This window comes from Tenrec ecaudatus, chromosome 13 (assembly GCF_050624435.1).
Source record: "Tenrec ecaudatus isolate mTenEca1 chromosome 13, mTenEca1.hap1, whole genome shotgun sequence".
Lineage (NCBI taxonomy): Eukaryota > Metazoa > Chordata > Mammalia > Afrosoricida > Tenrecidae > Tenrec > Tenrec ecaudatus.
Genome location: NC_134542.1, coordinates 92,007,411 through 92,034,556, shown reverse-complemented (window position 1 = coordinate 92,034,556; position 27,146 = coordinate 92,007,411). Strand labels below are relative to the sequence as shown.

Genomic DNA, 27,146 nt, shown 5'->3' with positions numbered 1-27,146 from the left:
CTCCCTTTCTGGCAGAAATTGTTCTGCCACCTAGCAGCTGAATGGTCACGTGAGCTGAGCTACGGCATTGCTAGAAAGGTTGTAAAATGTTGCTGCTGGTGGTGTGAGTTGCTGTGAGTGTTTCTGACGCACGGTGACTCCAGGCGTAACAGAATCAGCTGCTGCCTGGTCCTGCAGAGTGTTTAATCATTGGCACACGAAATCAGACTTATGTGGTTCACACGGCTTTCATTGACTGATTTCGGAAGCAATTGCCAGGCCTTTCTTCCTAGTGTGTCTTAGTCTGCGTGCACCCCTCTTCCTTCTCCATGATTGGTGATCTGCTGGAATGTTTGAAATACTGGGACATAGCTGCCACCAGCATGTTGCTGTTGTTGTTGGGTGCCATTGACTCCGTTCCTGCCCATAGTGTGCACAGCAGAATGAAGCACTGCCTGGCCCCGCACCTGCCTCACAATCGTTCCAATGCCTGAGCCATTTGTTGCGACCACGGTGTCAATCCATCCCCTTGAGAGCCTTCCTCCACTTTGCGGCCCCGGCCCTCCGCTTTACCAAACATGACGTGCTTCTCCAGGGACCAGCGTCCTAGCCACCACAGTGCAACAAACTAACAGACGGCCATGGGGCTGCCCGCAGAGGATTGCTCTTTCACTATAAAGGAGAAAGTTTTGATTCCTGATGCTCGAATTGTGCATTGTTGGCCTGGTTCATTTGGTTTAAGTCTTCTCTTTACGAGTACCTCTCATAAAGAAACCTGATATGTGCAAAATTTTTCTACAGAACTTCCTATAGCCTCCTCACAAAATCACATTACCATGTTCCCTAAACTGGGTTTTCTTTCTGTGTGTGGCTTTTTTTTTTTAAACTACTCAGCATTCCTCATGTAATACATTTCCTCTAACCTACTTTCAGCATCTCACCCAAATCCTGACATTTGTTCCTCCAAAGAGGTAGCCCCAAGCCTCCAGGTGAGCCTTCAGAATTAGTCCTGTTCTCCGGGACTGGCCTTGGCCCAGGAGGATTGATGTCAGAATAACCACAGGGAGATGAAGCAATTTCACATTTCTCCACCTGCCTTTTCAAATCAGGGGCAGATTGGAACTCGCGTGTCGGAGCTCACCATCTGGACAGAGCTGGGGGGCATCTCTCACAACTTTGCTTTTCATCTCTCAAATCCTCCACTTCAGATTTGAGTGGGCATGTGGCCACGGTGCTGTCGAATGTCTCCATGCCGCCACCTTTCAGAATAGTGGGGCCTTTGCGAAGCAACACAAGAAAGGAAACCAAACCAAACCAAAGCGAGAGAGTCAGCCTCCTCCTTGCCACGTGTGATCTACCTGTTTTTCGGAGCTGAGCAAGCTGAGTGGTTTGAAATTCAAGAAAACCAGCCGTGGGAACATCTGTTTGATTTGTTCTGACCCGCACACTGGAGTGGGAGTCGCTGTGAGAACGCAGTGTTCCCTGCTGGTTCTTCACCTTCCAGACATTAATTAATGTTGAAGGTCTTCACAGGCAGACTACTATGGAACGTGGGCGAGGGGAATATGTCTGAAGCAGAGCTCTTGTTGAATTCATAGGATGAGTCTGTATCTCGTGGTAATTTTTTGTTTTCTCTCTACTGTGACTCATTTGTCTCTTTTTCTACCCAGACATATTTGCCACCTTTTAAATCCCAAGCATATCTTTTCCGGTTTGCTGCTACTCAATCCCCTGACCCTCTAGTATCAGACTCTCTCTTATTTCCATCTCAGTGAGGCTAATCACCTTGGAGCCAGAGTTTCCCCATTTCCTCTTCCCACCTCCCTCTCAGAGAAGTGTGTGAGCGGTACACATCGTTAATACACTTGACTGCTAACCCAGAGGTTGATGGTTCATGCCCACCCAGAGGTGTCTCAGACTAGGCGATCTACGTCTGACAGAGGAGCTATGGGTCAGAACCAAAAAGCATTTACTGCACGCTTTACCAGGAGACCCCGTGGTGTTGTGACACATTGGGCTGCTAACTTCAAGGTTAGCGGTTCCAAACTACCAGTGGCTCTGCGGGAGAAAATCGAGGCTTTCTGCCCCTGCGAAGAGCTGTAGTGTTGGAAACCTACAGGGCAGTTCTCCCTGCCCCATAGGGTTGCTATTGGTCGGAATCGACTCAGTGGCCGTGAATTTGGTTGGGAGTTTTGGGTGCGAAGCATAGAAGGCCCCAAAGATGCTCTTGCCTCTTCTAAGCTGACCTTAGAAATAGGATGTCCGAATTCCATTTCACAGCACCCCTTGGCTCACAAACCATCATCACCAACGTGGAGTCTTCAGTCGCCAATGATGTTGCCCCCCCCCACTCCCACCCCTCCGAAAGCGTCTGCGTTTTCCTGCGCGAGGAAATGCCGGCACGTGTCTCGTGAAGTTTCGCTCTATGTGAGACGTTGAGCCCAGTCCTAGGGTGAGCCACCGAGAGCACCAATCAGAATAAAGCGCGGCTCTGACGTGTTGATCGGAGCAGACTAATGGGTCACCATAAAGGGTACCTTATCTTCCCTTACAATGAAATGACTGGAAAAATGGGGAGGAGGTCTGCTTTGATGTTCAGAACGTGCATTCCTGCATCGCAAGTGAAATGTAGGAATGCGCGCGAAAGAACTACTTGGAAGAGCTGACCGCAGGAATAGGAGGAGACCCTGGGGGACATTGTTTTTTCTTTCTAGAGGCCCCCAATGACATCATCTACTCCTGAAGGTCCCACTGCCCTGCGACTCATGATAATGTGGAGAACCAGGCAGGAGGCTCTGTTTGTGCTTTATCTCCTACGATTTCTTTTAATGTTTCCAAAATTTGACAGGCAGTCCTGGCGTTTCCCACGCTTCCATCTGCATCTGCTGTGTGTGTTTTCAAAATTTCGTCTGTGAGAGCATGGAGAAGTTGCCTTCATTTTAACCTCCAGGGGAGTTTGTACAGTTTGGGCCCACCAGCACGGTAAATAGGAAGGCCCCTCAGGATTAGCACCCTGGCCACTGGTTGCTATTGTTCCAGTCCCCGTGGCTGTGACCCAGCCTGAAGAGGCTGCATTTTCCCTTCCAAATGAGCCAGGTGTGGCCAACCTACAGCAGTGGCTCTCAACCTTCCCAATACCGTTCAGACAGTTCCTCATGGTGTGGTGACCCCCAACCATAAAATGATTTTCATTGCTACTTCATGACTGTCATATTGCTGCTGGTATGAATCTGGCGACCCCTGTGAAAGGGTGGTTCGACCCCCAAAGGGTTGAGAACCACTGATCTACATGTTCGAGAGGTCGTTTCTTATTTTCCAATTTTAGTTTTTTAAAAGCTCTGTTCATTTGGGTTTGACAAACTGTTATTTGTATTTAAGAGTCTCAAGTGCTGAAAGAAACCCAATAGTGCAGTGGTTAGGTATTGGGCAAGTTCAGTGGTTCAAACCCACCAGCCGCTCCACATGAGAAAGATGAGGGGCTATCTGCTCCTATAAAGATTTATGGTGTGAAGTCTTGGGAGCCCAATGGAGGAACATTGTGATTCAGAATCAACTCAGCGGCAGTAGGTTTCATTAAGTACCGAATGTGTAGTTAGTACACCTAGAGGTTGGGTCACCAAGATACCTGAGACCAAGTGTCCAGCTCAGGGTGGACACAGTGGGAATTATAAGACATGTTGACATTATGTAGTAGTGTGCGCAAACTCGGAGCATAGAACATCATTTTATACCGATGCTCCTGGGTAGAAGGAGCCTTTGTGGCACAGTGGATTATGCATTGGGGCTGCTAACTGCAGGGTCGGCAGTTTGAATCCTCAGGAGAAAGATGAGACTATTTGTTCCCATCAGATTTTACACACCCTTGGGACCCCAAAAGGGCAGTTCTACTTGACCCTGTAGCCTTGCCATAAGTCAGATGGCAGGGAGTTCGTCCTGTGTTTGTTTCTCTAGTGGATGGTGAGAGAGTGGAGAATGAGGAAAGGCGTCTTGGAAGAGAACTGTAGGACCTAGCAGAGACGTCTGGGTTAAGGGACTAGTGAGACAAAAGTCTAAAGATATGAGTTATATGGTATGTTTGGGCAGAGATACGAGGGCGCATGGTTGGAGGTGAGGCTTAACAAGTGAGGGTGGATCAGAGTGTGATGGAAACTGAGCGGCCTTTCTCCTGAAGCCTAAGTGGGGCCGTTGAAGAAGGGTTTGTGGTCTAGCACGATAGGAGCAGATCTGGGCTGCTAACCACAAGGTCACCAGTTGCCTCTGGGGAGAGAGACGGCTTTTTGCTCTTGTAAAGCTTTACAGCCTCAGAAACCCACAGGGGCAGCTGCTTCCTCAGGAACCCTGGCGTAGGTCGTGGCTCCATCCTCGCCAAACTCCCCCCTGGCTACAGCTCTTGTGCTCAAGCAAAACCTGCTCTCAGAACTGAGGACGAGCTCCGCCTGAACACTTGGCTTCCGAATCTGCAACGGGAGGCAAAACATATTTTTAAGTATCCCATTTCTCTCTCCTCTCCACTCTTATCCTCTCGGGAGACAAGAAGGCTCTTCCCGCCTGGAGTGGCACCTCTCCAGGGGGCTTGGCCCTTGCTCGGAACTGTGGTGGCAGCGGCAGAAGCTGAGCTGACTCACCCCAGATCCCATTGCTAAGACAGCTTCCCTCTGACAGGGGGGCTGGGTTGCTCCCTCTGAGGAGGGCAGAGACTGAAGCAAGTGCTTTCCGCAGGCTCAGTGCTGAAAGCACCTTTTTTGAAGGCAGGGTTGAGTCGGGTGGGGGTGGTTGTGGTGGGTCAGCATGACACTCAGCAGCCCCTGGAAGCTCGGCTTCTTTCCTTGTTTTTCCTCTGTGTTGAAAATAAAACATAACATCCCCCCGCCTCCCTTAAGTTGGAGTTGGAAAGAAAAGAGAGAACACGGGGCTGGACAAGTGGGTCTATTAAAATTAGTTTCTAATTCAGAATTGAGTAGATAGAGGGCGACATCTGGTCTATGCAACCTTGAATGTCAGAAGAGAGGTTTTCTTACAGTGAACTTGTTCCACAAGGGCTATAAATATTGTAAATATTGGTTGGATTGGGATCTTAATGGCCCCCTCATTTCTTGAACAAGAAAAAAGCAAAAACAGAGACCCCCTATGAATAAACAAATGGAAACTAAAAAGCATGATATGCTCTATGTTGAAACAGCCTCTGGAAACAGGATCCTCCAAGTACTGCCCTGTGTATGTACGGGGACAACTCGGTCCCAAACGAGCGACGCCGACACCTTGCTCTCACCTCTGTGTATGCGGCCCAGTCCTTCACCTGCGTGTTTGGTGCGAAGCGACTCGTCAGGGTGTAGAAGAGCTGCTTGTTGAGTCGATTCTGCCTGGAGACTTGCCATGTGGCCCAATCCCTACTCACCTGAAGGGCCTCCCGGCGACTGGCCCAGGGCTTACTGGTAGAGGATGCTGATCCTGTTTGTCATGGAGGACGCTGCTCCTGTTTCCTGTTAGCTGAGCACTGAGCTGATTTTCCTCTAGGGAGTGGGGGTTGCTGAGAGCCCCCTTTGGAGGGGTAGGTGCATTTGCGGGGTGCTGACCTGGAGTCCGGGTTTAACCCTTCCACAAGGAGCAGCAGGGGCTCCTTCTTGTGGCCCCGGCTTCTTAGCACCGTCTCCACGTGGGCTTCAGAGGGTCTCTGTCTTCTCTTCACACTCATTCAGGTTTGGGGGGAGATGTTTAATTTCTAATGTCAGCAGAAGCTTTGGTGCTGTAAATGTGAGGCACGGTTGGGGCGATGGTGGAATGCTCAGCTTCCATGCAGGGACCTGGGTTTGAGTCCCAGCCAACGTGCCGCCTGCTCTGCGCACAGCCCTCTGTCAGCAGAGGCTTGCCCGGTGCTACAATACTGGATGGGTTTCGTGCAGCTTCCAGACAAACACAGACTAGGGCAAAAGACCTTGCAATCTGGTTCTGAGAGTCAGTCCATGACAGCCCCCTGGGGACACTGATCAGATCGTGGGTGCGGCAAAGGGCAGAACCTCCATTTGGTCCTGTGGTTCATGAAGTTGTCATGCGCCAGGAGCCTTCTGTATGGCAGCTAGCACACTGTGCCATGGATGTGGCTGATATCCCGGTTGTCGGGAGTTGCTTGGGGTAGGGATATAGGGTTTAAAATATGCAGGCTATTTGTAGACAAATACATTCATACCGCTTTACCCGCGGTCTTACACGCACAGTAGTCTTGGTAGTGTAAGGGCCAACGCCTGCAGACCTTAGGCATCTTCTCTGAACAAGTGAGTGGTTGTGAAAACTGAAGCTTGGACCTCCGACCTTCCCTGTCTTCTGGTTTTTGCTTCTCGGCGTTACCAAGGAAACCATGACCAGAAATCTGACACGTGTGACTATTCTTTCTCCTCTTTCTCTCTCTCTCAAGATAGCTTCATACAAACTCTTGGCGACAGCTAGGATTAAAAGTAAAATAAAATTCTGCCACTTATTTTCCTCTTTAGCATCCTAAAGGAAAATTCTATTTTATTTCTGATCCCAGTTTATACTCCTAACCACCTCGGATCAGCAAAATGTGCATGACAAGCAAAATTTAGAAAACTAACAAAATAAAAATCGAAGTAGCATCATAAAACGGAGAGAAAAAGAAAAATAGATGTCAACGTGTATTTTGAAGTAGAGGTTCAAAATGGCTGGTTGGCTATAACATACACACACAATCAAAAAACCACACTCACTGCCATCAAGCTACTGCCAACTCATAGCCACCACAGAAGAGAGCGCAGAACTGCCCCGTGAGCTTCTGAGACTCTAACTGTTTACAGAGGTAGAACGCCCCGTCTTGCTCCCGAAGAGTAGCTGGTGGTTTCAAACTGCTGACCTTGCAGGACACAGCCCAACTCGTAACCACTACACCACCTGGTCTTGTGCGTATATAAATAAAGCCCCCTCAACCCATCTCATGCAGAGGAAGTACAACCCATGGTGGCCCCAGGTGTGTTAGAGTAGAACTGGGCTCCAGAGGGCTTGCAATGGCTGATCCCCACGCCCACCCCCCAGCTGAAGCAGATTTTCCTATTGAGATACCTGTGGGTGGACTTGAACATCCATCCAGCCTTTCGGTTGCTATTTGAGCGAGTTAACCACTTATATCACCCAGGGGCACCTTAAGCAGAGACAGCGGGTCAAGGCTATTAATTATGCATTCTTCCCCTTTCAGCAATGTTTGTACGGATGAAGGAGGAACCTGGGAAAACAGGCGGGAAATGAGCACTAAATATAATTTAATCGCCGCTGCTGCTTTGCTACCGTTCCCACAGATCAGCTCCGTCCTCCGCCCCCTCGGGTCCCGGGATGTAACGGATGACAGCCTGCGCTGCTTGGGGCTCTGCACTGTGTTCATCGCGTAATTAAAAGGCATTCCTGATGCTGATGGGCTTGGGCTGTTTTGCGAGCAGCAAGCCAAAACCAAACTCGCTGCCATCGAGTCCATTTGGACCCGTGGACCGAGTCGAACTGCCCCGGCGCATTCCATGGACCGCCGGGAGTAGAACGCCTCATCTTTGTCCTGCACAGTCCCTGAGAACACAGGCATTCCACTGCAGTCAGGGCGCCGCTGGTTTCGGGGCTGATTTGATTGTAGCCGTGTGGCTCCCTTTACAGAACAGCCCCGCCCCCCACCGCCGCCCGGAGCTCTGGGGTAGCGCTGGTGTGGGCTTCGAGCCTCCCCAAGGAGCTTGCCTAGGCCAGCTTGCACCCGATCTTCAGGAAGGAAATTCAATTTCCCACCTCACTCCAGAAGCTCAGGGCTCCCGTCATGTGTTGGTGTTTTTCTTTTCCCTTTTCTCCTCGATTAATCTCAAGAGATCACAATATAGGAGACAATTCCAGCTGCCTTCTGTTTTGTTTCCTTGTTTCACTTCAGTCATTTCAATACCTTTAATGTAACATCATATCCCACTTCCTCTCAGGGTTTCTTTAAAAAAATCATTTTATTGGGGGCTCGTACAACTCTTATCACAATCCATACATCCATCCACTGTGCCAAGCACGTTTGTACATTTGTTGCCATCATCATTCTCAAAACATCTGCTTTCTACTTGAGCCCTTGGTATTAGCTCCTCATTTTTGCCCCTCCCTCCCCGCTCTCCCTGCCTCATGAACCCTTGATCATTTATAAATTATTATTATTTTGTCATGTCTTATACTGTCTGCCGTCTCCAGCAGCCTTCTTGAAAGAGAGTGCTCCGCTCAAGGTCTCTGCCTTCCCTGTGACACGGCTGCTGGACCCTGTCTTCAGTGATGTGTGCTGTACCAAGCGAGGCTGGTCCCACGTAGCTGTGGAGCCATGGAGCCGTTCACAAGTCTAGCCCGGATGCAGATGGAGCTGAAATGTACTGTCTCTGTGAAAAATGAAAGGGGGCCAAACCAGGCCAGGGTCAAAGCAATGAATAAATTTTAATGGCTTTTTTCTTGCTCACAGATGTCCTTGAGGGTTACAATGGGACGATCTTTGCCTATGGACAGACGTCCTCGGGAAAAACCCACACCATGGAGGTAAGAGTACAGCCTGCTCTGGTGTCTTTCTCTGTGCTGGCTAAGTGGGACCATGGCTTCCCGTGACATTCTCTTGCTCAGCAGTGGAGATGTGAAAAGAGATGGTTACATTTGAGTGATGGGTGAAGCTGCAAGACTAAGCGTGGGACTGCTCACCTGTAAGGCCAGTGGGTCCAAGCTACCAGTCACGCCAAAGGAGAAAGAGGAGACTCTCTTCTATCTGCAACCATGGAAACCTGTATCACTCGCTCTCACGGCTGTAGAGTGGATGCCAACTCAGAGTGACCCTAGAGAACAGGGTAGAACTGCCCTTGTGAATTCCCAACTATAACTCTATTGGAATAGAAAGCCCCAACTGTCTTCAGTGGAGCGCTGGTGCTATTGTGATCTTACGGTTCACAGCCCAACACAGAAACCACTAGGCCCATCTAGGGTAGCTCTAAGTCGAATTGACTCCTTGGCTGTAGGTTTTTGTTTGGTTGCGTTGTTTCAGAATGTTGTGAGTTGTGAAGTCTTAGTGTCATATATATCTGTAAAACAAATCCTTTGTTGATAGCCTTGTCACAACAACAATAAATCCTATTAAAAAGTCATCCCCTACAAGTTAAATAGCTGTATGCATATCCTTGGGGACACCAGCTCCAGGCTAACTGAAGGAAGCCGATTGTGCAAACCATTTCCCTAGAAGGCCTCTGGCAGGATGAACCCCCTTAGGATAAATATAAACCCATAGACCAAATAAGAAAAGTGGCTTGAGGGCCAGATTCAGTCTAAAGACTTATTTCCCTTTGGCCCACACAGCGATTAAAAAGCAAACAACCAAGCACACAGGCACCATAAAAAGTGGGTTGGTTACACCCAATTCTAATTTTTACAGATTTTGAGGATCTGGCAAACCTGGGTGAATTTCATCATAATATGCAAGCTTTCATACATCAGGGATCTTTATTGTCTTGTTCACCTGAACCAATTTTTAGTTTTGTTCCCATTTCTATTGTATTCACATTCCTACTGATTGGAACAAGGGCAGTCCTATGGAAGGGGGGCCTTGAAGCAAATGTGTGTTCAGATGGTGCTTGGTGGTGGCACAGGGGGTCGGGGGAGGAGGGGAGGCAGGCTCTCCAGGATACTCCAGTTCATTCTGCGCCCACAGTGCATGGATGTAGAGCTACATCCAGCACCCTACTTCACTGTCTTATGTATCTGACCTTTCGGGGATTCCTGGGTGGTGCCAACGGTGAAGATACTGGCTGAAAGGTTGGCGGTTTGAACCCGTGCAGACGGTACTCAGAAGAAAGGCCTGGTGATCTACTTCCCAGAAGTCAGACTTGGAAACCCCGTGGATTGCAATGATACTCTGCCACACACGGGGTTATCACGAGCTGGACTGGATGCTCCGGCTCTGGGCTTAGGGGTCCTCTTTGGTGGGCAGATGAGGGTGTGGCCCCAGCCCACATTGTGAGCTGTAGATCTCCTCAGTGCCAGAGTGTACCCTCCAGATACGGCGTGTCTGCCAAGCCAATTGGTCCCTTTTAACTCCTCTTGCCCTACTTTTTTACCTGGATTCTTACCCCCCACACCCAGCTCAGGTCCAGTCCGGGGAGTCAGTTTTGACTCAGTGGCTCTCTCTGGGATTTCTACAACTGAGAATCTTTGTGGAGCCGCTTCACCTCTCTTCGGAGGAGCAGTTGGTGGACTTGAATGACCAAGCTTGAGGTTAGCTGCCCCACACCTAGCCCATGTGCCGCCCCAGCCAAACCCACTGCCTCTGAGTCAACCCCGATTCACCCTGAGCCTGCAGGACGCAGTAAACCTGTTACTTAGCGCTTCTGAGGCTGTGAATCTTTATGGGAGCACAAAGCCTCCTCTTTCTCCCCTGGAGCAACTGGCGGGTTTGAACTGCTGGCCTTGCAGCTAGCAGCCCACCTTCTAGAGCACTGCCAGGGCCCTTTGTAAGGCCGTCGGAGTTGGATAGTTTTTCTAAAGGTTAGGCCCACCCGACAGTGGTGGCGACAGTGCTGTGAGAGAGAAACTTCACTGAGGCGTTTAGGGAATTCGGCTTACAAGTAGCAGGGTAAAATGAATCTTTAATCCTTTAAGCTTAGGTTTTTTCATTTACGGCACCTCCGGGGACTCTCACAGCGACGGCTGCTACAGAATTGGTTTAGCTTATGAATCATTCCTATTGAAGATTTCAAAGGCACCAGACTCACGTCCTTCAGCCTCTGATGTTCGGCTCGCCCCGGTTTCAAGTGTGGGCTATGCCCTGGGGGATCTCAGTGCTGTGGTGTTGATGCACTGTCACCCATTTTGCTGAAGACAAAGTGGTTCAGGGACCGCACAGATTAGAGGGATCCCGGGGCCATTTGCTGCTGCTTCCGGGCCAAGCAGGCCAATTCCTGGCACATCTGCTCTGCCCCACACAGCCCACAGTGGAGACCCCTGTGCTGGGGATCTAGTGTGCTCTCTCACTGAACCCCAGACTCTCGGAAATTGGACGTCGAGATTTCCCGAGCCCTACCCACTCTGGTAATACTGGGAAAAGCAATACCGAAGAAAACAACTCCTTTATAGGTCTTATGAAAGCATGTCTGAGGAAGGTGGTGCTTCAACAATCAGGCTGTAGGTTTGGGGGAAGTTTTATATTAAAATAGACTAACCCCCATCCCCCAAAGAAGAAGAACCCTGCTGTCCCCGTGGGCTGAGCACAGGTTGTTGGTGCAAATCCGCCGGAGGGAAATGAGATGAAACCCTCCCGGCAGCTTTACTCTGTCTGGTTTAGGGTCACCGGGACTTGAAACTGACTTGGTGGCAGTGTTTTTGCTTTTTTGGTTTATATATCTACCCGCCCCCACCCCCATCGCTCCCCCCAAACAGTACAATTCACTGTAACTTAGGAAGTGCTTCCGAGAGCAATCGTTTTGAGTTCTGGGAGTAATTAATCTCTGTGAAATATAAGGTATTTTTAAAGATCAGAAATTTACATGATCAAGGGAGAGACCCATCCTTCCAGGTAACATCGTATGTTTTCTGGGGAACGTGAGACTGGAGGGATTCGAGAGCTACCCCAGCTCCTGAGAGCCGAAATTGGAAAATGTTTGTTAAATCAGAGCATCTTGAGCTCTCTGTCCAGTTTGTCACACTCTGGTGGATTGGGTCATGCTATGACGCTGGAAGCTACGCATGTGGTCAGTACTTCAAATCCCACCAGGGTCACTCCCGGTGGACACACTTCAGTAGGTGTTCCAGACTAAGACGCATAATCTACTGCTAAAAATTAGCCAATGGACACCCTAGAAACTCCAGTACACCAGTAGCTGGTGGGATGGTGCTGGGAGACCAGGGCCCTGGGTTAGATGCACAAGAAGCCATTGATCCTGAAGATGGCTCCAAACAGATGGAATTTTGTTCCAAAGCTCACAGCAGGGTGACCAGGAGTCTGAGCAGCCATGGCGCCCCTCTGTGCCTCCAGGTGGGAGCACCACAGTGCTTACCACCCTTGGCCACTCCAGGGGACCTGCCGGAAACGGGTTCTGCATGGGTCACACATCCAGCTCCTCCCATTCTAAAAGACTGAGTACACTGCACTGTCCTTCTTTATTGTGACTTCTGAAGACTCTGTACGGTGCCTGCAGGAGGGAGAAGCAGCAGTGAGGATAGGTGTTGGCCCTTTCCCAGTGCCACCTACCGCCCTTCACTTTCTGTGGGGTGATGCGAGATGGGGAAAGAGGAGGGGGAGGTTTTAGATGGAAAAGGAAAGAAGCATCCCAGGCAGAAGTCACAAAGAGAAACACCCACACATCTAGGGAGTCAACTCTGACTCACAGTAACCCTACGGAGCTGAGCAGACCTGCTGCCATGGGTTTGCTGGCCTGTACATGTTGGTGTGAGCAGCTCACCACCTCTCTCTTCCTCAGTGACCGCTGGGTTAAAACTGCTGACCTTGCGGCTAGCAGTTCACTGCAGACATAACCCACCACGCCACCAGTCCGGGCCCCTGGCATGCACACAACAAAACAGAACAAGACCCAAACACCCTGCAGGGCTCGCAGTCCCTGAAAGGAAGATTCCATGCATTTGGAATTAAACATTGTGATCTTCCAAAGGCCTTAGGCGAAGGGGATGTTAAGTCCCCGAATGGACAGAGTCACGTTTTCAAGCCATTGGTCATGTTAATCTCACCATTTTTTTCCCAGCCTGACATAGAGTGGTGATTCCATTACCTTCTGTTGAAGGGAAGCAAACAGATAAGCCGACATAAAATTGGGAAGATTAGCTTCACACGATGGAGCCTTTAAGGAGGATTTTCAGTTACAAAGGGGGGAAAAAAAGAAAAGAAAGGAGAATGAAATGCTTAACAGTATTGGTGCTAAGCTGGTAGGCAGCAGCAGTGCACAGAGCCCGGGGCTTGTGAAGTCCTTGCTCAGGGACGGCTGTGGAGGAGGGCAGCGGAAGCTGCTGCCTGCGGAGGAGAAAGAGAAAGCTTCTGCTTTGTTCAGGCTGCATTGCTGCGAGGTCCTCCCGTGACTCTTTTCAGCACATGGTGGAGGGAGGCACCCTCCCAATAGGACACCTGGGCTGTCCTGAGTCGGGTCTGCTTCCCAGTAGTGCCCAATGGTGGTGAAGGAGCCTGACTGAGGGCGCTGGGCTCTAGTGAGCTGAGTGGCCCCCTACTGTCAGGTCTGGAAATGTCTTAGGACACTCTGTCTGGCTAGGTTGGTGGAGGAGACCCTACGGACTGAAACAAAGGGAGTCTTGTTCAGAGGCAAGACTTCTTCACTTGGAGTCCTCCCAGAAGGTGCCATTCAGAAATGAATGTTTTTTGGAAAGAACTAGACAAGATCGAGTTATAAAAAGGTCTTTCCCTCTGTTTTCTGGGCGAAGCAGCATGATGAAATGGTACATTTCTGAGCTACTCAAGTCCATCCCTTAACCTTTAGTCGAACTAAAAAAAAAAATGGTTTTCTCAGTAGGCTTTGCTCTTTGTGAGAGCCTGCCACATTGCGAGCTTACTGCACTCTCCTCTCCTCCTTCAGGGGGGTTAGCCTGTCATTAGGCTTCTTCATGCTCAAGGTTTGTGCCCTTCCGCATGCCATGTGCTATCAACCCCGGGGGAATGAACTTCTCTGTCCTCTTGTGGTCTCATTGTTCACCGTTTCGTTGCCCTCTGGTTGTGTGCACTGTTTATTGTGTGTGTGTTTGTGTGTTTCGTTCCTGTGACCATCCATGCAGAAGCAGCAGAACACTTACTTCTCTCTCACACATGGACATAACACACACACACGCCCACGCTAAGATCATGTTGGCTGGCTCAGTTGACAGGCATAAAAATCCTTACGACTCTCGGATTTAGGAGCTTTATCATGCAACGCAGCCCCAATCCTGTGATACATTTGAGTATCGTTTCTACAGCTGCTGAAAATTACCACACCAAAACAAAACACTCACTGCCCGGGAGTCAACACTGACTCCTAATGACCCTCCGTGGGTACCTGAGGCTATAAATGGTTCCGGGAGTAGAAAACCCAGTCCTTCTCCCTTCTCACGAGATTTTGAGATGGAGCTTCCGGAATACCTCACCCTACTACTGTATGGTCCTTTATCACCCAGCAAAGGCACACAGGAGATGCCAATCCTTGTATTATCCAGGAATCAATTGGAAGATAAAGCTTCTAGGGAAGCGAATCGAGAGGCAGTTAAGAATGATTTTTAGCCGATCAATCATTCTTCTCAGGTAGGGGCCACAAAGGAGAAGTGCAAGGATTGTCATGCATTTGTTAAGTGGTCTGGAGGATGGAGGTAGGGCAGTGTTTTCTCCATGGACAGGACAAGCATTTTCGCCATAGCTATTAGTTCTGCCAACAATTTCCACAGTTGAAGGCTTACGGTCTGATTGTGTTACATGAAGAGGCTCTTAAAACCTCGTGGAAAAGCTCCATTATCTTTTATTTCATTTTCCATGAACTTTTTGAAGCCCACTCATATGTCTATAATGGCCTGTGCGATTAAAAAAATACCCAGTTTGAGACTCTTAGTCATTCATTTAGTGCTGTTTTCTTTCTTTTTATTTTATTTATTTTAAAAGTCATTTTATTGGGGGGTTATACAGCTCTTATCACAATGCATACATACAGCCATTGTATCAGGCACACTTGTATATTTGTTGCCATCATCATTTTCAAAAACATTTTCTTTCTACTTGAGCTCTTGGTAATCAGCTCATTTTCCCACCCCTCCCCCACCCTCCCTCCCACATGAACCCTTGATAATTTATAAATTGTTACTATTTTTTTCATGTCTTACACTGACCGATATATACCTTCACCCACTTCTCTGTTGTCCGTCCCCCAGGGAGGGGGTTAGATGTAGATCCTTGTGATGGGTTCTCCTTTTCACCCTCCCTCCCCCACGGTCCCCTCCTGGTGTCACCACTCTCATTGTTGATCCTGAAGGGATCATCAGTCCTGGATTACCTGTGTTTCCAGCTCTTATCTGTACTGGTGTACATACTCTGGTCTAGCCAGATTTGTAAGGTAGAATTGGGATCATAATAGTGGGGTCGGGGAGGAAGCATTAAAGAACTAGAGGAAAGTTGTATGTCTCATCGTTGCTACACTGCACCCTGACTGACTCGCTTCCTCCTTGCGACCCTTCTGTAAGGGGTGCCCAGTTGCCTTTAGGTGTCCATGCCACACTCCACCTCATTCATAAAATTATGATATTTTGTTCTTTGATGCCTGATACCTGATCCTAATGACACCTTGTGATCACACAGGCTGGTGTGCTTCTTTTATGTGGACTTTGTTGCTTCTGAGCTAGATGGCTGCTTGTTTGTCTTAGTGCTATTTTCATGATACATATTAATGGGCTGGGGTAGGAATGCATTTGACACCACCAGGTCTCCTCCAGGTCAGCAGGTTGGTTAATAATATAAAGTGAGGTGTAGCTTGTTTTTATGGCTGGGATTCACATGAATTCTTGCTTTTGGTAACTCAGATGTTGGCTTGGTACTCCACTTTCCAGGGAAGTGTGATGCAGTGAACCTTGGAAGTGAAAGTAGGCTTCTCTGAGGAAATCTTCCAAGTCTTAGATGGATTTGGGAGAAAGATATGAGTCAAAATTGAAAAGACTGTTGAGGGACCTTTTCCCCCAGTTCTATTCGCTCCTAGATTTTTGTAACTTCTTAAAAGTATGGAAGGTATTCCAGGTACAGTTGCTCGTGGTCACTGCGAACCTGAAGACTGTGTGTCTGTGACATACAGTAGGACTCATGTGCCCACCAGGAACTGGCTAATGGTCAGGTCATTGCTTCAAAGACTTCTGGAACTTTCCTTTAAGAATTACTTTCAGGTACGATCATCTCTCTTTTTGAATGCTTACAGAAGTGCAAATTCTGGATCATAGAAACAATACAGGAGTTGATCCCTTAGGTAAGAAGAATAGAAAAGGTGATCGTGGTGGGGGGACTGAGAGTCTATCTGAAAAGTAGATTTGAGTATTAAAAACAATCAAAATGTTTTGCAGCCATTCAAATGGGGGTTAAACATTTTTAAAAGAAATGGGAACAACTGATTTTTTTTTATTGTTAGCAAAATGCTAATGAAGGTATTTCCATCAGTCAAGCTCTGAAACAATTTGAGCATAATAAAATTGTGTCTATTCAGTCTCAGGATGATTTCCTCGAAGGAGATGGGAGTTGTAGGTTCTGGAAGTTTGTGAAGATACGAAACAAAAATGACATTAGTTACATTAAAGTTACCAATGAATTCTTGGTTCCTCTTCCTTCACAGATACTCACTCACTCACTCACTCACTCACTCACTCACTCACTCACTCACTCACTGTCCTGAGTGGCAGCAGGAGGGATAGTGTGGTGTTTCAGAACCTGACTGAACACGCTCTCTCCCCTGCTGGGTCTAGAGGCGAAGGCACTGGGTTCTCATGCCCACGGTGGGTCTGCTGGCATGTCAAGTAGCCCCCTGGGAGCAGACAGTCCATGGGAAGCTGCTTCTGTTCCATGGATTTCTGTTTGGGAAACTCGGGTGTGGCCCATCCATTTTTGCTCCCACTTATTTCCCAGAGCTTCTAAAACCCTTGTGTGTCTATTTTCTGGTCTCAGGGGAAGCTGCATGACCCCCAACTTATGGGAATCATCCCGAGAATCGCACATGACATCTTTGATCACATCTATTCAATGGATGAAAACCTGGAATTTCACATCAAGGTAAGATGGAGACCCTATGGAAGAAATGGGGCCAAGGATCGTGTTTCCTAGACATTTCTCTTTAACTTGCTGTAAAAGATGTTCTTTTAGAATTTACCTAACATCTAGTGGTAATGAATGTGCTGTTTACGGTTTAACGACAGGCTGATTTTTAGAGATCTGAATGGTTTACTGAAGTCCATGTCTTCATGTAGGCTGGTAGTTACCCGAATCTTACCTTTGACCCCACAGATTTTTGATATGGTGACAGGGATGTGTCCTTGTTTGGGATAGGATAGCATTTCCCAAAGTGTGTTGCGTGGAACATAGCTCTTCATTGTCTATAGGTGGGATACTGGAGAAGAAAGGTTTCCGAGGCTTCATAAGTTGGGAAAGTGCATGGTTGAAGAAAGTGAGTTATGAGCCTCTTTAACGTATACCTGCTGCAGAGGGACGGGCACTGCATTTCATCTCTGCCATTCCGAGGCGCGTCCTCTGGCAAGTGTTGGGAAAGAGAATGCTTCTCGCATCTCCTCCTCTTCCCTTCCTGTCTTGATTTCTGTTCTTGCTGCTGGTTTTGATTTTGTGTTTTTTATTATCGCACCCTCTGACCTAGCTTAAATTCACATGGCAAGAGCGATTTCTGTTCTCTGACTACAGTTGTAAAGTCACACACTGTGACCCTGGGGGTCTGTTTATTGGACCCCCGACACTTGTCGGTGACAGAAAGCCACTTGTTTAAGCAAGGGGTGGAGGCTGGTCAGAGAGAGAGAGGGCGGGCTTTGGGGGCGAGGCCGGACAATGTGGAGAACCAGGAAATCAAAGGGCTGCCTTTTCTTTTCTATCTTGAAGTGTTTTTAAAACATGAGATGCGGCGTATCCAGTCCAGTGATAGTTACTATATTGACAATGGTTTGCAACCACGGCCGCTGTCCAATCCCAGAATGTTTTCATCATCTGTGGAGAAATCCTGTACCCCCCACTCTCTGCGTCTCTGCTCTCCTGTATCCTTTCGCTCCTTCCTCCTGCTTGAAGCAACGAGGCATCTCTTGACCCAAACTCCCTTCTTCCTCCTTCCAAATGCCCCAGGGAAGGGCTCGTCGGTCCAGCCGGCAGTGCTTGCTCATCCTGACCCCTTTAGCTGTCTGGTCCCTGCCTCTGTGACTCTGGAGAGGGTGTTGAGGGGAAGACAGAGTGGAGGCAGAGGATGTGGCACTGAGCAGATCAACCAAGAGCTAGCTCTTCTGGCTGGGACCTGAGTCCCTCAAGCCAAAGAAATTGAAGTTCCAGGAAGTAGAATTAGATGGCCAATGTTTCCTACCAAATTATGGGCAGAGCTGCAAATAGATCCCAGGTCATCTCACCATAACTCACCCGACGCACCCAGGGAGTACGTTTCCTATAATCTTGTTGTCCTTTTTCTCTGAACTTGGTTTTGATAGGTACCTCCCCCAAGTTACATAAAAACAAGGCAACCAATGTTAACATCTTAAATTTAACTTGTTCAATTACATCGGGAAAAATCTCCTTACATTTCCCTGTGTTGGCTGAAGCCTAATTCTGTTTCTTGCCAGGGTTCTTCAGTGTAAGGAGACAGAAGCTCAGTCCTTTGATGGGATCAAGATTTGGGAGCTTAGTGCATCTTTAAGGCGTTTGCATTTAAATGCTTTAAAATACTCTTAAACTACCTCAGGCTCTTACATGCTAATCCTGGAGTAAGACTTTAAACCAATTACTGCCCTCCAAGCAGGGTCTCCCATCAGAATGTTACTGAGATTAAAAACAGCCCTAGCACAACAGGAGGAAAACAGCCACCTTCTAAGTCGCTGGGGCTGAGTTTAAGAGTCACTCATTTCATAAATAATACTTCTGAGTGGGCAAGTTAGCTGTTGACAACTCGGTATTTTCAACTGAGCAGTGACAGCTTCATCATGAAACAGAGGCTTGATTAAGGCGGTATTGAAAATCTGTCCTGTAGAGGCAAAATGAGTCCTGTAGAGGTGTTAGAACATTCTTTCTGAACAGGTTATTTAATGCCACGCAAGGCCTATTAGTTGCTGCTGCTGTTGTTTTTCAATCTGATCTCATAAATAATTTGAAAGGACCAAATCAGAGCGAAACCCCAGCCAAGTAAGCAGTATCTGCTCTGGCAAAAAGAAGCTCATCCATCGGCGTTCTCTATTTCCTGTAGACAGGATCCTAATTGCCGAGTCTGTTAATTAGCTAGTTCATGATTGCTTTTGTAGATGCAATGGCTTTGCTCTGCAGTCTCTGGAAAGAAGCCCAAATATTTAAGAATCTCCAAGATAACAGAACCGTCTTAATGAAAATCAGACCAAGGCTGAGTTGGTTGCAGGAAGGGCCTGGTGAGAGATGTCTGAAGTTGGACAACCAAATCCCACAAAGGTGAAGCCACCGAGGAGAGGTTGTAATCGGTGGCAATGTGGGTGATGAGAGACAGGATGCAGTGAGTCGGGAGTCCATGGGCCCCCTAACCAGTGGCTCGTTTGGTCCCCATTTGCAGTATAGGGGTGCGATTTTACCTGAGAGAGCACCTTCAGGCTTTGCAATGATCCCCTTTGATTCATTTCCTTGTTGAGACGTCAGAGAAACTCAAGGCCAAAAGGGAGAGGAAAACAAACCTGGTGGCACATGGCAGGTGCAGACGGTGTACAGAATCCTCGCGGGGATTTTTGACAATCCCGAGCCTGTTGGCTTCATTTGACAGCTGGGGAAATTGAGGCTTAAGGCCGTGGTGATGTCTGGATGTTGCCTGAGATCACGGATTCTAGTTCACAGTGGCTCTCAAAGATCCGCAGGCAAAGAGCTTCCTGGGGAGTTGACATGTATGTGCCTAGGTTTCTTTCTCCAAGATGCCAATTCCGGACTTCCTTAAGATTCAGGGCTCAGCAATTTAAGGACACATGCCATTGGTGATGCTGGGGCCAGCGGTGGTGGGGCTGATGGTTCAGGTGTTCCCCCCACCTGGACCCTCCAAACCGCCAGTCTGATTGTCTTTCATTAATTCACACATTCATTTTAACTTGTTTCAAGTCCTTCTTCTTGGACTCCCCAAACTTGACCACCATCACCCCATCTCCCCTTCTAAGCACACCGCCCTCGCCTCTCAACCCTGCCTCCTTTGTAAATATTTGGAACGGGCCCTCCCACCTGGGCTGGGGCACCTCTTGGTGCCCTGCTCGAAGTGAGTCCTACTGCCTTCTGACTGTTGCTTGCAAACGCTGTTTCACATCTGCTTGTTGTCCTGATGCTTTACGGTCCGACCTGGGGTCCTCTGCTAAGTGGCTTCTGAGCCCATGGGGTAAGTGGCCCCTGCACTGCTGCTCTAAGGAGCGGTGGTGGGTGGGGATGGAGAGTAAGCGGGAGCATCAGGAGCAGGAGGAATGTGGTGGCACCGGATCAGCACCTGCCCCTTGAGAGAGGCCGCATTACGTTGCCCCCGCTCTTCTCGCTCCTCTGTGCGACGCATGAGGAAAGCATTCCGAAGTCCTAACTGTGATATTGTGAAACTACAGTGTGACATTTGTGGGTCAAACACAATCTGTTTTTAACCAGGTTTCCTATTTTGAGATCTACTTGGACAAAATAAGGGACTTACTTGATGGTGAGTGATTTCATTGTTGGGCCTTTTTTTGTTCTATAACGAAATTCTGGGGAGGGTGAGGCGATGGATAGCACTTCTGCTTCAGGAATTAATGCGATGATTTATAGAGATGATATTCCTTTGCCTCCGGGCTATAGGCTTTTACTCAGCTAAGGCTTACACTGGCAGATAATCAAGAGATCAGCATCTGCATATCTTCTGTAACTTTGTGTGTTTCCTCCAATATAAGTCCTTTAACTTCTCTTTGCTCCTCTGCATGTCCTCGTCGTGCCTGCAGTGTCGAAGACGAACTTGGCTGTCCATGAAGATAAAAACAGAGTCCCGTATGTGAAGGTATGAGGAAGACGTGGTTGGTGATGCAATTGATTTCTTCCCACTTGCCTTCCTAATTATTGCATTAAATGCCCAGAATCTTCTCTGGAAAGGGCCTATAGCTACCCAGCCATGTTTCTTATTCATCCTGTTAAGAAAAAGACCTTTCATTCATCCTTCCTTTAGAGAGTTTAAAGGAGGCCTGTGGCATAATAAGTTAAGCACTGGGCTGGTAACGGAAAGGTCAGCCGTTCAAGCCCACCAGCCCTCTTCAGGAGAACAATGAGGTTATCTGTTCCCATGGAGATGTGCAGTCTTTCGAAGCTCTACGGCAGGGGTCCTCAAACTTTTAAAACAGGGGACCAGCTCACTGCCCCTCAGACCCGTTGGAGGGCCAGACTATAGTTTTTAAAAAAGCTATGAACAAATTCCTATGCACACTGCACATAGCTTATTTTGAAGTAAAAAATAAAATGGGGCAAAAACACCTGGCGGCCTGGATAAATATCCTCTGTGGGCCGCATGTGGCCCGCGGGCCATAGTTTGAGGCGAACTGCTCCATGGGGCAGTTCTGTTTTGTCCTGTAGGGTCACTCTGAGTCAGAATTGACCCTTTGGCAGTGGGCTTGGGGTTGTGTGTAGGTTTAGCGCAGATGTCTGGGAACACGAGCTCAGAGCTGCAGAAGTGAGCCATACTTAACACTCACATTTAGCGAGATGCACTGGGACCTTCTGCAGTTCAGGGAGAGCTTTGATAGCGTGATGCTTAGAACTTCGAAGTGCATAATTCCCGTTGGGGCCTAACATGTGAAACAAATGAAGATTCTGGGCCAAGCCAAACTTTATCCATGCTTCTTCTCTCATGGACTCTCTTCATTTCCTTTCCCCACTGCTGTTAAGTATGAATAGCCACTAAAATAAAACAAAACAAAAAACTAGGAAAATCGGGCCTTTGTTTTTTGGTTTAGTCTTGATTTCCCTCAGGTGTTTCTTTCACATAGAATGCAAGCCCCGGGGAAATTGTTGGAGCTGTCCTTCAGCCGTGCGGTTTCTCTGCTCCCCTGGAAGAGCGATGGGAGTCTGTGTAGCTGTTTCTAGATAGTGTTGCCTTTCGCTCTCCTTAATGGTGAACCTGTCGCCTCTGTTCCAGGGATGCACCGAGCGGTTTGTGTCAAGCCCCGAGGAGGTCATGGATGTTATAGACGAAGGAAAAGCAAACCGACACGTGGCCGTAACAAGTAAGCACAGTGGTGTTGGCCCACCCTTGTCACTTAGGATCAAGGGTGTGCCTACCAACCGGGCGCGGCAGGGGATGTGGATGAAACAGTGGCTATGCACGTGCTCAGAGAGCCGTGGCTCTGACACACACGTGGCGTCTGTCCAGGCGGTCCTGCGCACCAGAGCTCTCTGCCAGAGTCCTCTGAGGGCTGCGGAGTGTGGTGAGACTCATCCGATCTGGGTGACAAGCTAAACCTGAAAAATCTTGACTCTAGAAAGTACCGTGGGCGGGTAGAAGAATGAACAGATGTGTCTCGGAGAAAGAGCAGCCGGAAAGCTTCTTAGAAGCCAGGATGGCGAGACTTCATCTTCCGTACCTGGGACATGTTCTCAGGAGAGACCAGTCCCTGGAAAGAGATGTCATGCTTGGTAAAGCAGAGGCAGACCCTTCACGAGATGGACCGGCACGTTGGCCACACCATGGGCTCAGACACAATTCTGAGCGTGATGCAGGACTGGGCAGTGTTTTGTTTCATTGTCCATGAGGTCACTGCGAGTCGGAACTGATTTGACGGCACCTAACAACTACCCAGCAACCCTGGTATATGGAAAGCAAGCAAAGCCTTGCAGCCCAAAGGAGAAAGGCTTTTAAATTTATTTATTTTAGCCCAGTTCAATAAAAAAAATCTGTTAGAAAAAAAAAGCTTAACCAACACATTCTGTCTGCCATGTGCACACATGACATGAAACTGGGCTATGTTTCTGCCCTTTGTAGAAAAGAAAGAGACAGACGAGCAAGGGAAAACTCTGGAAGCAGATCTGGGAGCTTTATCACGAACAGTAGATAGCATCCTAGTGACCAAATCCACGCCCATTCTGACTCATAGCAACCCTATAGGACAGGGTAGAACTGCCCCTGGGGGCTTTCTGAGACCATCACTCTTTTGGGGAGTAGAAGGTTTCATCTTTCTCCCTAGGAGTGGCTGGTTTTGAACTACTGACCTTGCCGTGAGCAGCCCAACCTGTAACCACTATGCCACACTAAGTACAGACATATTCAAATCAGTTCCCTTCCTGAGCACGTACATGGATGGCATCTCAGGGAAGCAGATCATGCGGTATGAGGACAGCAGGGGGTCCATCCAATGAGTGGACTTTTTTGGGTCTTTTTCGGAGGTTTGTAGACAAGTGAGTTCCTATAAAGAGGAGCCGTAGGAACTAAGTAGCCGAGCGTGGAGGAGAGGGGAATGGATCATGCAGGATGCTGTCCTCATGAAAGAGGTGCGGGTACTCTGTTGGGTGTGAATGGGTAGGACCATCTAGGAGGTTGAAGCCCTGGAGAAGCAGGCTTTCACGTACCGGCAGAACATTCTAGTTCTGAGAGCTGCCCAAGGAAAGTCTGCTAGGCAGAGCTAATCGGTCCCCTGTCCTGTGGCATTGGGTAGCTGGCTGCCCTGTGCCTCTTCATTCTCTTCTGACCCAGAAAGTGTGGGAAAACGGAGCTAAAGGGAATGGAGGTTTCCATGAACTTCTTGAAGTTCCTTTGAGTCTGTGGTCCTGAACTGTAAATTTCCATCTATGCTCCAATAGATACATCAGGTGGTAACCTGCCACCTATGTGGCACATTTACAGGTGGATCTAGACTCCCTGTGCCCCTACACGTCCTTTCTGCTTAAAACACACACATGCATGACAGAATGCAAGACAGAATGCAAGATTGCTGTTCTGGTATTAATAGCATCTTTCATGAGTAAAATTATTACTACCTTGGTATGACTTTTATTGGTCATGAATTATTCTCCGAATGCTGACATCTGTTTTGGTCTGGTGGCGCAGTGATTATGCAGTTGGACTGCTAAGGGCAAGGTCGGCAGTCTGAGATTACCTGGGCTTCCGGAGCACGGCGCTGGGACGTCCTACTCCCATAAAGAGTTACAGGCTCGGGAGCCCCAGGGCAGTTCAACCCTATCGGGTCACTGAGAATGCGAATCAACTTGATGGCAGGGAGTTGGGGTTTGGGTTTTATTTTGGCCTAGAACATTATTCTCTTTCTTATTCTGGTAAGGTCGTTTTAAGAAATGACTTCGAGTAAGGTTTCTGTCTCTAAAGTCTCCACTGGACCTGTGAACATGGTTCAAATGCCCCCCACCCCCATCCCAAAACAAAACAAAACAAAAAACCCCCACAAACCTCACTGCTGTTGAGTGAATTCTGACTCAGCATGTCTGTGGGTTTCTGAGGTTGTAAATCATTAGGAAGCCTCCTCTTTCTCCCTCCGAGTGGCTGGTTGGTCGAACCGGACATCTTGTGGTTAACCGTCCACCCCCTCAGCCCACTACACCATCAGGACCGGGGGTCCCAAAACATTTGTATTTCCAGCACCCCATCCCAGGGAAGCATCTTTAATCTCAGAGCACAGCAAGGTGCCCTCACATGAGTGAAGGGGGGATCTGAGCTCTGAAAGGTGAGAAGCCAATCTTGGAGGATGGGGGTTGGGTGGAGCGGGAGAACTGGCTAACTTCGACTCAGTACCCAGATTTTTAGATGTATTTCTGTTTTGCTTGAAGGCATTTTGAAACGTTTATTTCCAGAACGAGCATCATTTTTAGAATGAAACTGCGGTCTCAGATACCGTGTAAAGTGCTTTAAAAAACACCGAGCCATTGGGCATGATTTGTTTGGCTCTTCAGACAATGGGCTTGCTACTTAAACGGATGTGTTCTCAGTCCCGCAGTAACTATTTTGCTTTTCAGACATGAATGAACACAGCTCTAGAAGCCACAGCATCTTCCTGATTAATATTAAACAAGAGAATGTAGAGACAGAGAAAAAACTCAGTGGGAAGCTTTATCTGGTTGATTTGGCTGGGAGCGAAAAGGTAATTGGTTCTTTATTTGCATGACCTATAATTTTACCCTGTTAGTTGCTTCAGTGTGCCACGGTATAATTTTTGTACCTTCCCCTTCCCCGGCTTTCAAGAGCTTTTAAAGATTCTGATGTTGCGCCAAGATGTTATTAAATTTAACCTTTATTTTCCTGCTCTCTCTTTACCGGTCCTGAATTCCCGCCGATTCATGTCACAGGCAAGCACTTTGAACGCTTCCTCTGATTTATGTGTAATAGGCTCTGGTGACAATGGCAGGTGAATGTTGGTCTGAACTTAGCCTAGCCTAAGAAGAGGTGCAAATGCGAAAGGGACAGACCAGGAAGGACCAGGTTGTCCCAGACGCTGCAAGGCCAGGAAAGGGTTTTGCCATTGGAATGGGACAGCCCTGCCCCTGCAGGTTTGTTTGGCTAATGAAAAGATCTGGACCGTGGCACTCTCTCTCTGCCTTTCCTGCTTCTCTAGGAGACGGTCACTCACGTGACACGTAGCTGTGGACTGGGTCTCACCTGAGTAGTCTCGGTCGTGTTAGGCTGTAAGACCAGTTGTCACTCTTTAGCCACAAGCCCTGTTTATCTGGTTTACCAAGACCTTCTCTTTGGCACCTGGTTCCACCCCCGTTGCAGGCACTGGCTAGACTCATTCTCCTGCCGCCATGGAATTCATGCCAGTTCCCAGTGACCCGACAGAGAGGGTTTCTCGGAATGACTTTTAAAAAGTCACTTTATCCACGTGTCATAGAACTTAATAATTCAATCACATCAAGAATAGTTGCACAGTTATCAACTCTAGGACATTTTCTTCTTCCTTGTAGTTATGGTGACTCATATAATTATTATTTTTTCTAATTGTGGCAAAAATATACACAACAGAACATTCTCCAAGTGCACAATTTCTACTCGTCTAATTCGGTGCCATCGATTCTGCCCTTCACGCTGTGGGCCACTATGGATAGCCGTTTCCGCATGGCTCTGCCAGCACTGTCATGATGAACTCAGTGCCCCCACGCCACACCTCTTACCCCTCACCTATGGAAACCGTTGGTCAAGTTTGGCTTCCTTTCTTTTCCTTCTCCTGGTTTTCTTGATGTAGTATTCATGTACCATATACTTCCATGGTTAAATCGCCTTTAAAATGAGTTGTATGGTCCCAGTCGGCTGTAGTGCGCCCTCCCTGGAGTGTATACTCCCATGGTATAAACCTTTCTGGGGGCAGACAGCCTCTTCTTTCCCCCCAGAGTGGCTGGTGGGTTTTGAACTACCAACCTTGAGGTTAGGAGACCATTGCCCAACTCACAGTGCCACACAACATAGGCCTCCCAGAAACTCCAGCCTGTCCCCTAACTAGCCTGGCCTCCAAAACACCAATGGAGGCTGCTGACTGTCACTCCTGATCAGGAGCCTCTGATCCTCTGGGCTGACATCACAGAGCCGGCCCATGCTCACAATACCCTCTGGCCTCCCTCATCGCTGCACCCACCCTGATGATCCCGCTGTGCAGCCTTGACGCCCGGTCAGTCTCCCTAACTGTCTCCCTGATCCTCACCGCACCACAGCCCCGAGCTGCCTGTCCGCCAACTAATGGCCGTGAACATACAAGTAAGAAATGGATACTGACAGGGTTCCCTTGCATGCTTTTTTGGTTTAAGTCATGAGCGTAGAACCCCTGGACGTTCCTTGCTGGGAATGTTAGAACGTTGCTGGAATCAGCTTGTAGCTTGATCAGTGTTGCTGAGGGCCATTGCCGTTGCCGTGGCTGTCCAGTGAGCTGACTCATGTGGCTCCTGTGCGTAGCAGGGTAAAACACCTTGATCTTTTAGCCCGCGGTTTCAGCTATTGTGTCAGCCCCTCGCCGCTCCGCCAGCCATCATGCTATGATGGATCTCTCCCGATGGCCTGTCCAGCACACGGGAGCTCGAGTCCCTCCAGCCTTGTTTCTGAGAGCCGCTCACTCTGGTTATAGTTCTCCTAAGACGGATTTTCTTGTTCTACCTGTCCGGCACGTACAATAGTACGTCTGGACTGACCATTCACAATCAGGAGGGGCTTTACTGACATACCAGTTGCATGCGTGGGGGCAGAGAGCCCGAGCGACCCCTTCACGGTTCCCCTGATTGCTCACTCTTTGCCTGTGCAGCCCAGAGATGGGTGCTAAGTCCCCATTGCAGTAAACCTATCGCAGGTAAAAATGCTGACCGTGCAGCCAGGAGGCCCCCTTCTCTGCCCGGTGTTGCTGGTTAAATCGCAGGTGATGTTCATTTTAAAGTTCCTTTGTCCATGTCTATTCACCTTAGATGTCTCCACTTCACTGGGGAGGGGTGATCTAGAAGGACAGAACTCGGGGCTTTAGTCTCCATCTCCCCTAAATGGGCTCCTTCCCTCGGACTG

General features: G+C 48.5%; 1 protein-coding gene across 1 annotated transcript in view; it reads left to right on the top strand.

Moving 5' to 3' along the window:
• Positions 1–27,146, top strand: part of KIF5C (kinesin family member 5C) — a 205,416-nt gene that overhangs the window by 76,496 nt on the left and 101,774 nt on the right. The window contains exons 3-8 of the mRNA XM_075529815.1: positions 8,444–8,517; positions 16,637–16,741; positions 20,297–20,345; positions 20,623–20,678; positions 21,807–21,894; positions 24,629–24,753. Of these exons, the coding sequence (XP_075385930.1) occupies positions 8,444–8,517; positions 16,637–16,741; positions 20,297–20,345; positions 20,623–20,678; positions 21,807–21,894; positions 24,629–24,753 (497 nt within the window). The remainder of the gene's footprint in view (positions 1–8,443; positions 8,518–16,636; positions 16,742–20,296; positions 20,346–20,622; positions 20,679–21,806; positions 21,895–24,628; positions 24,754–27,146) is intronic.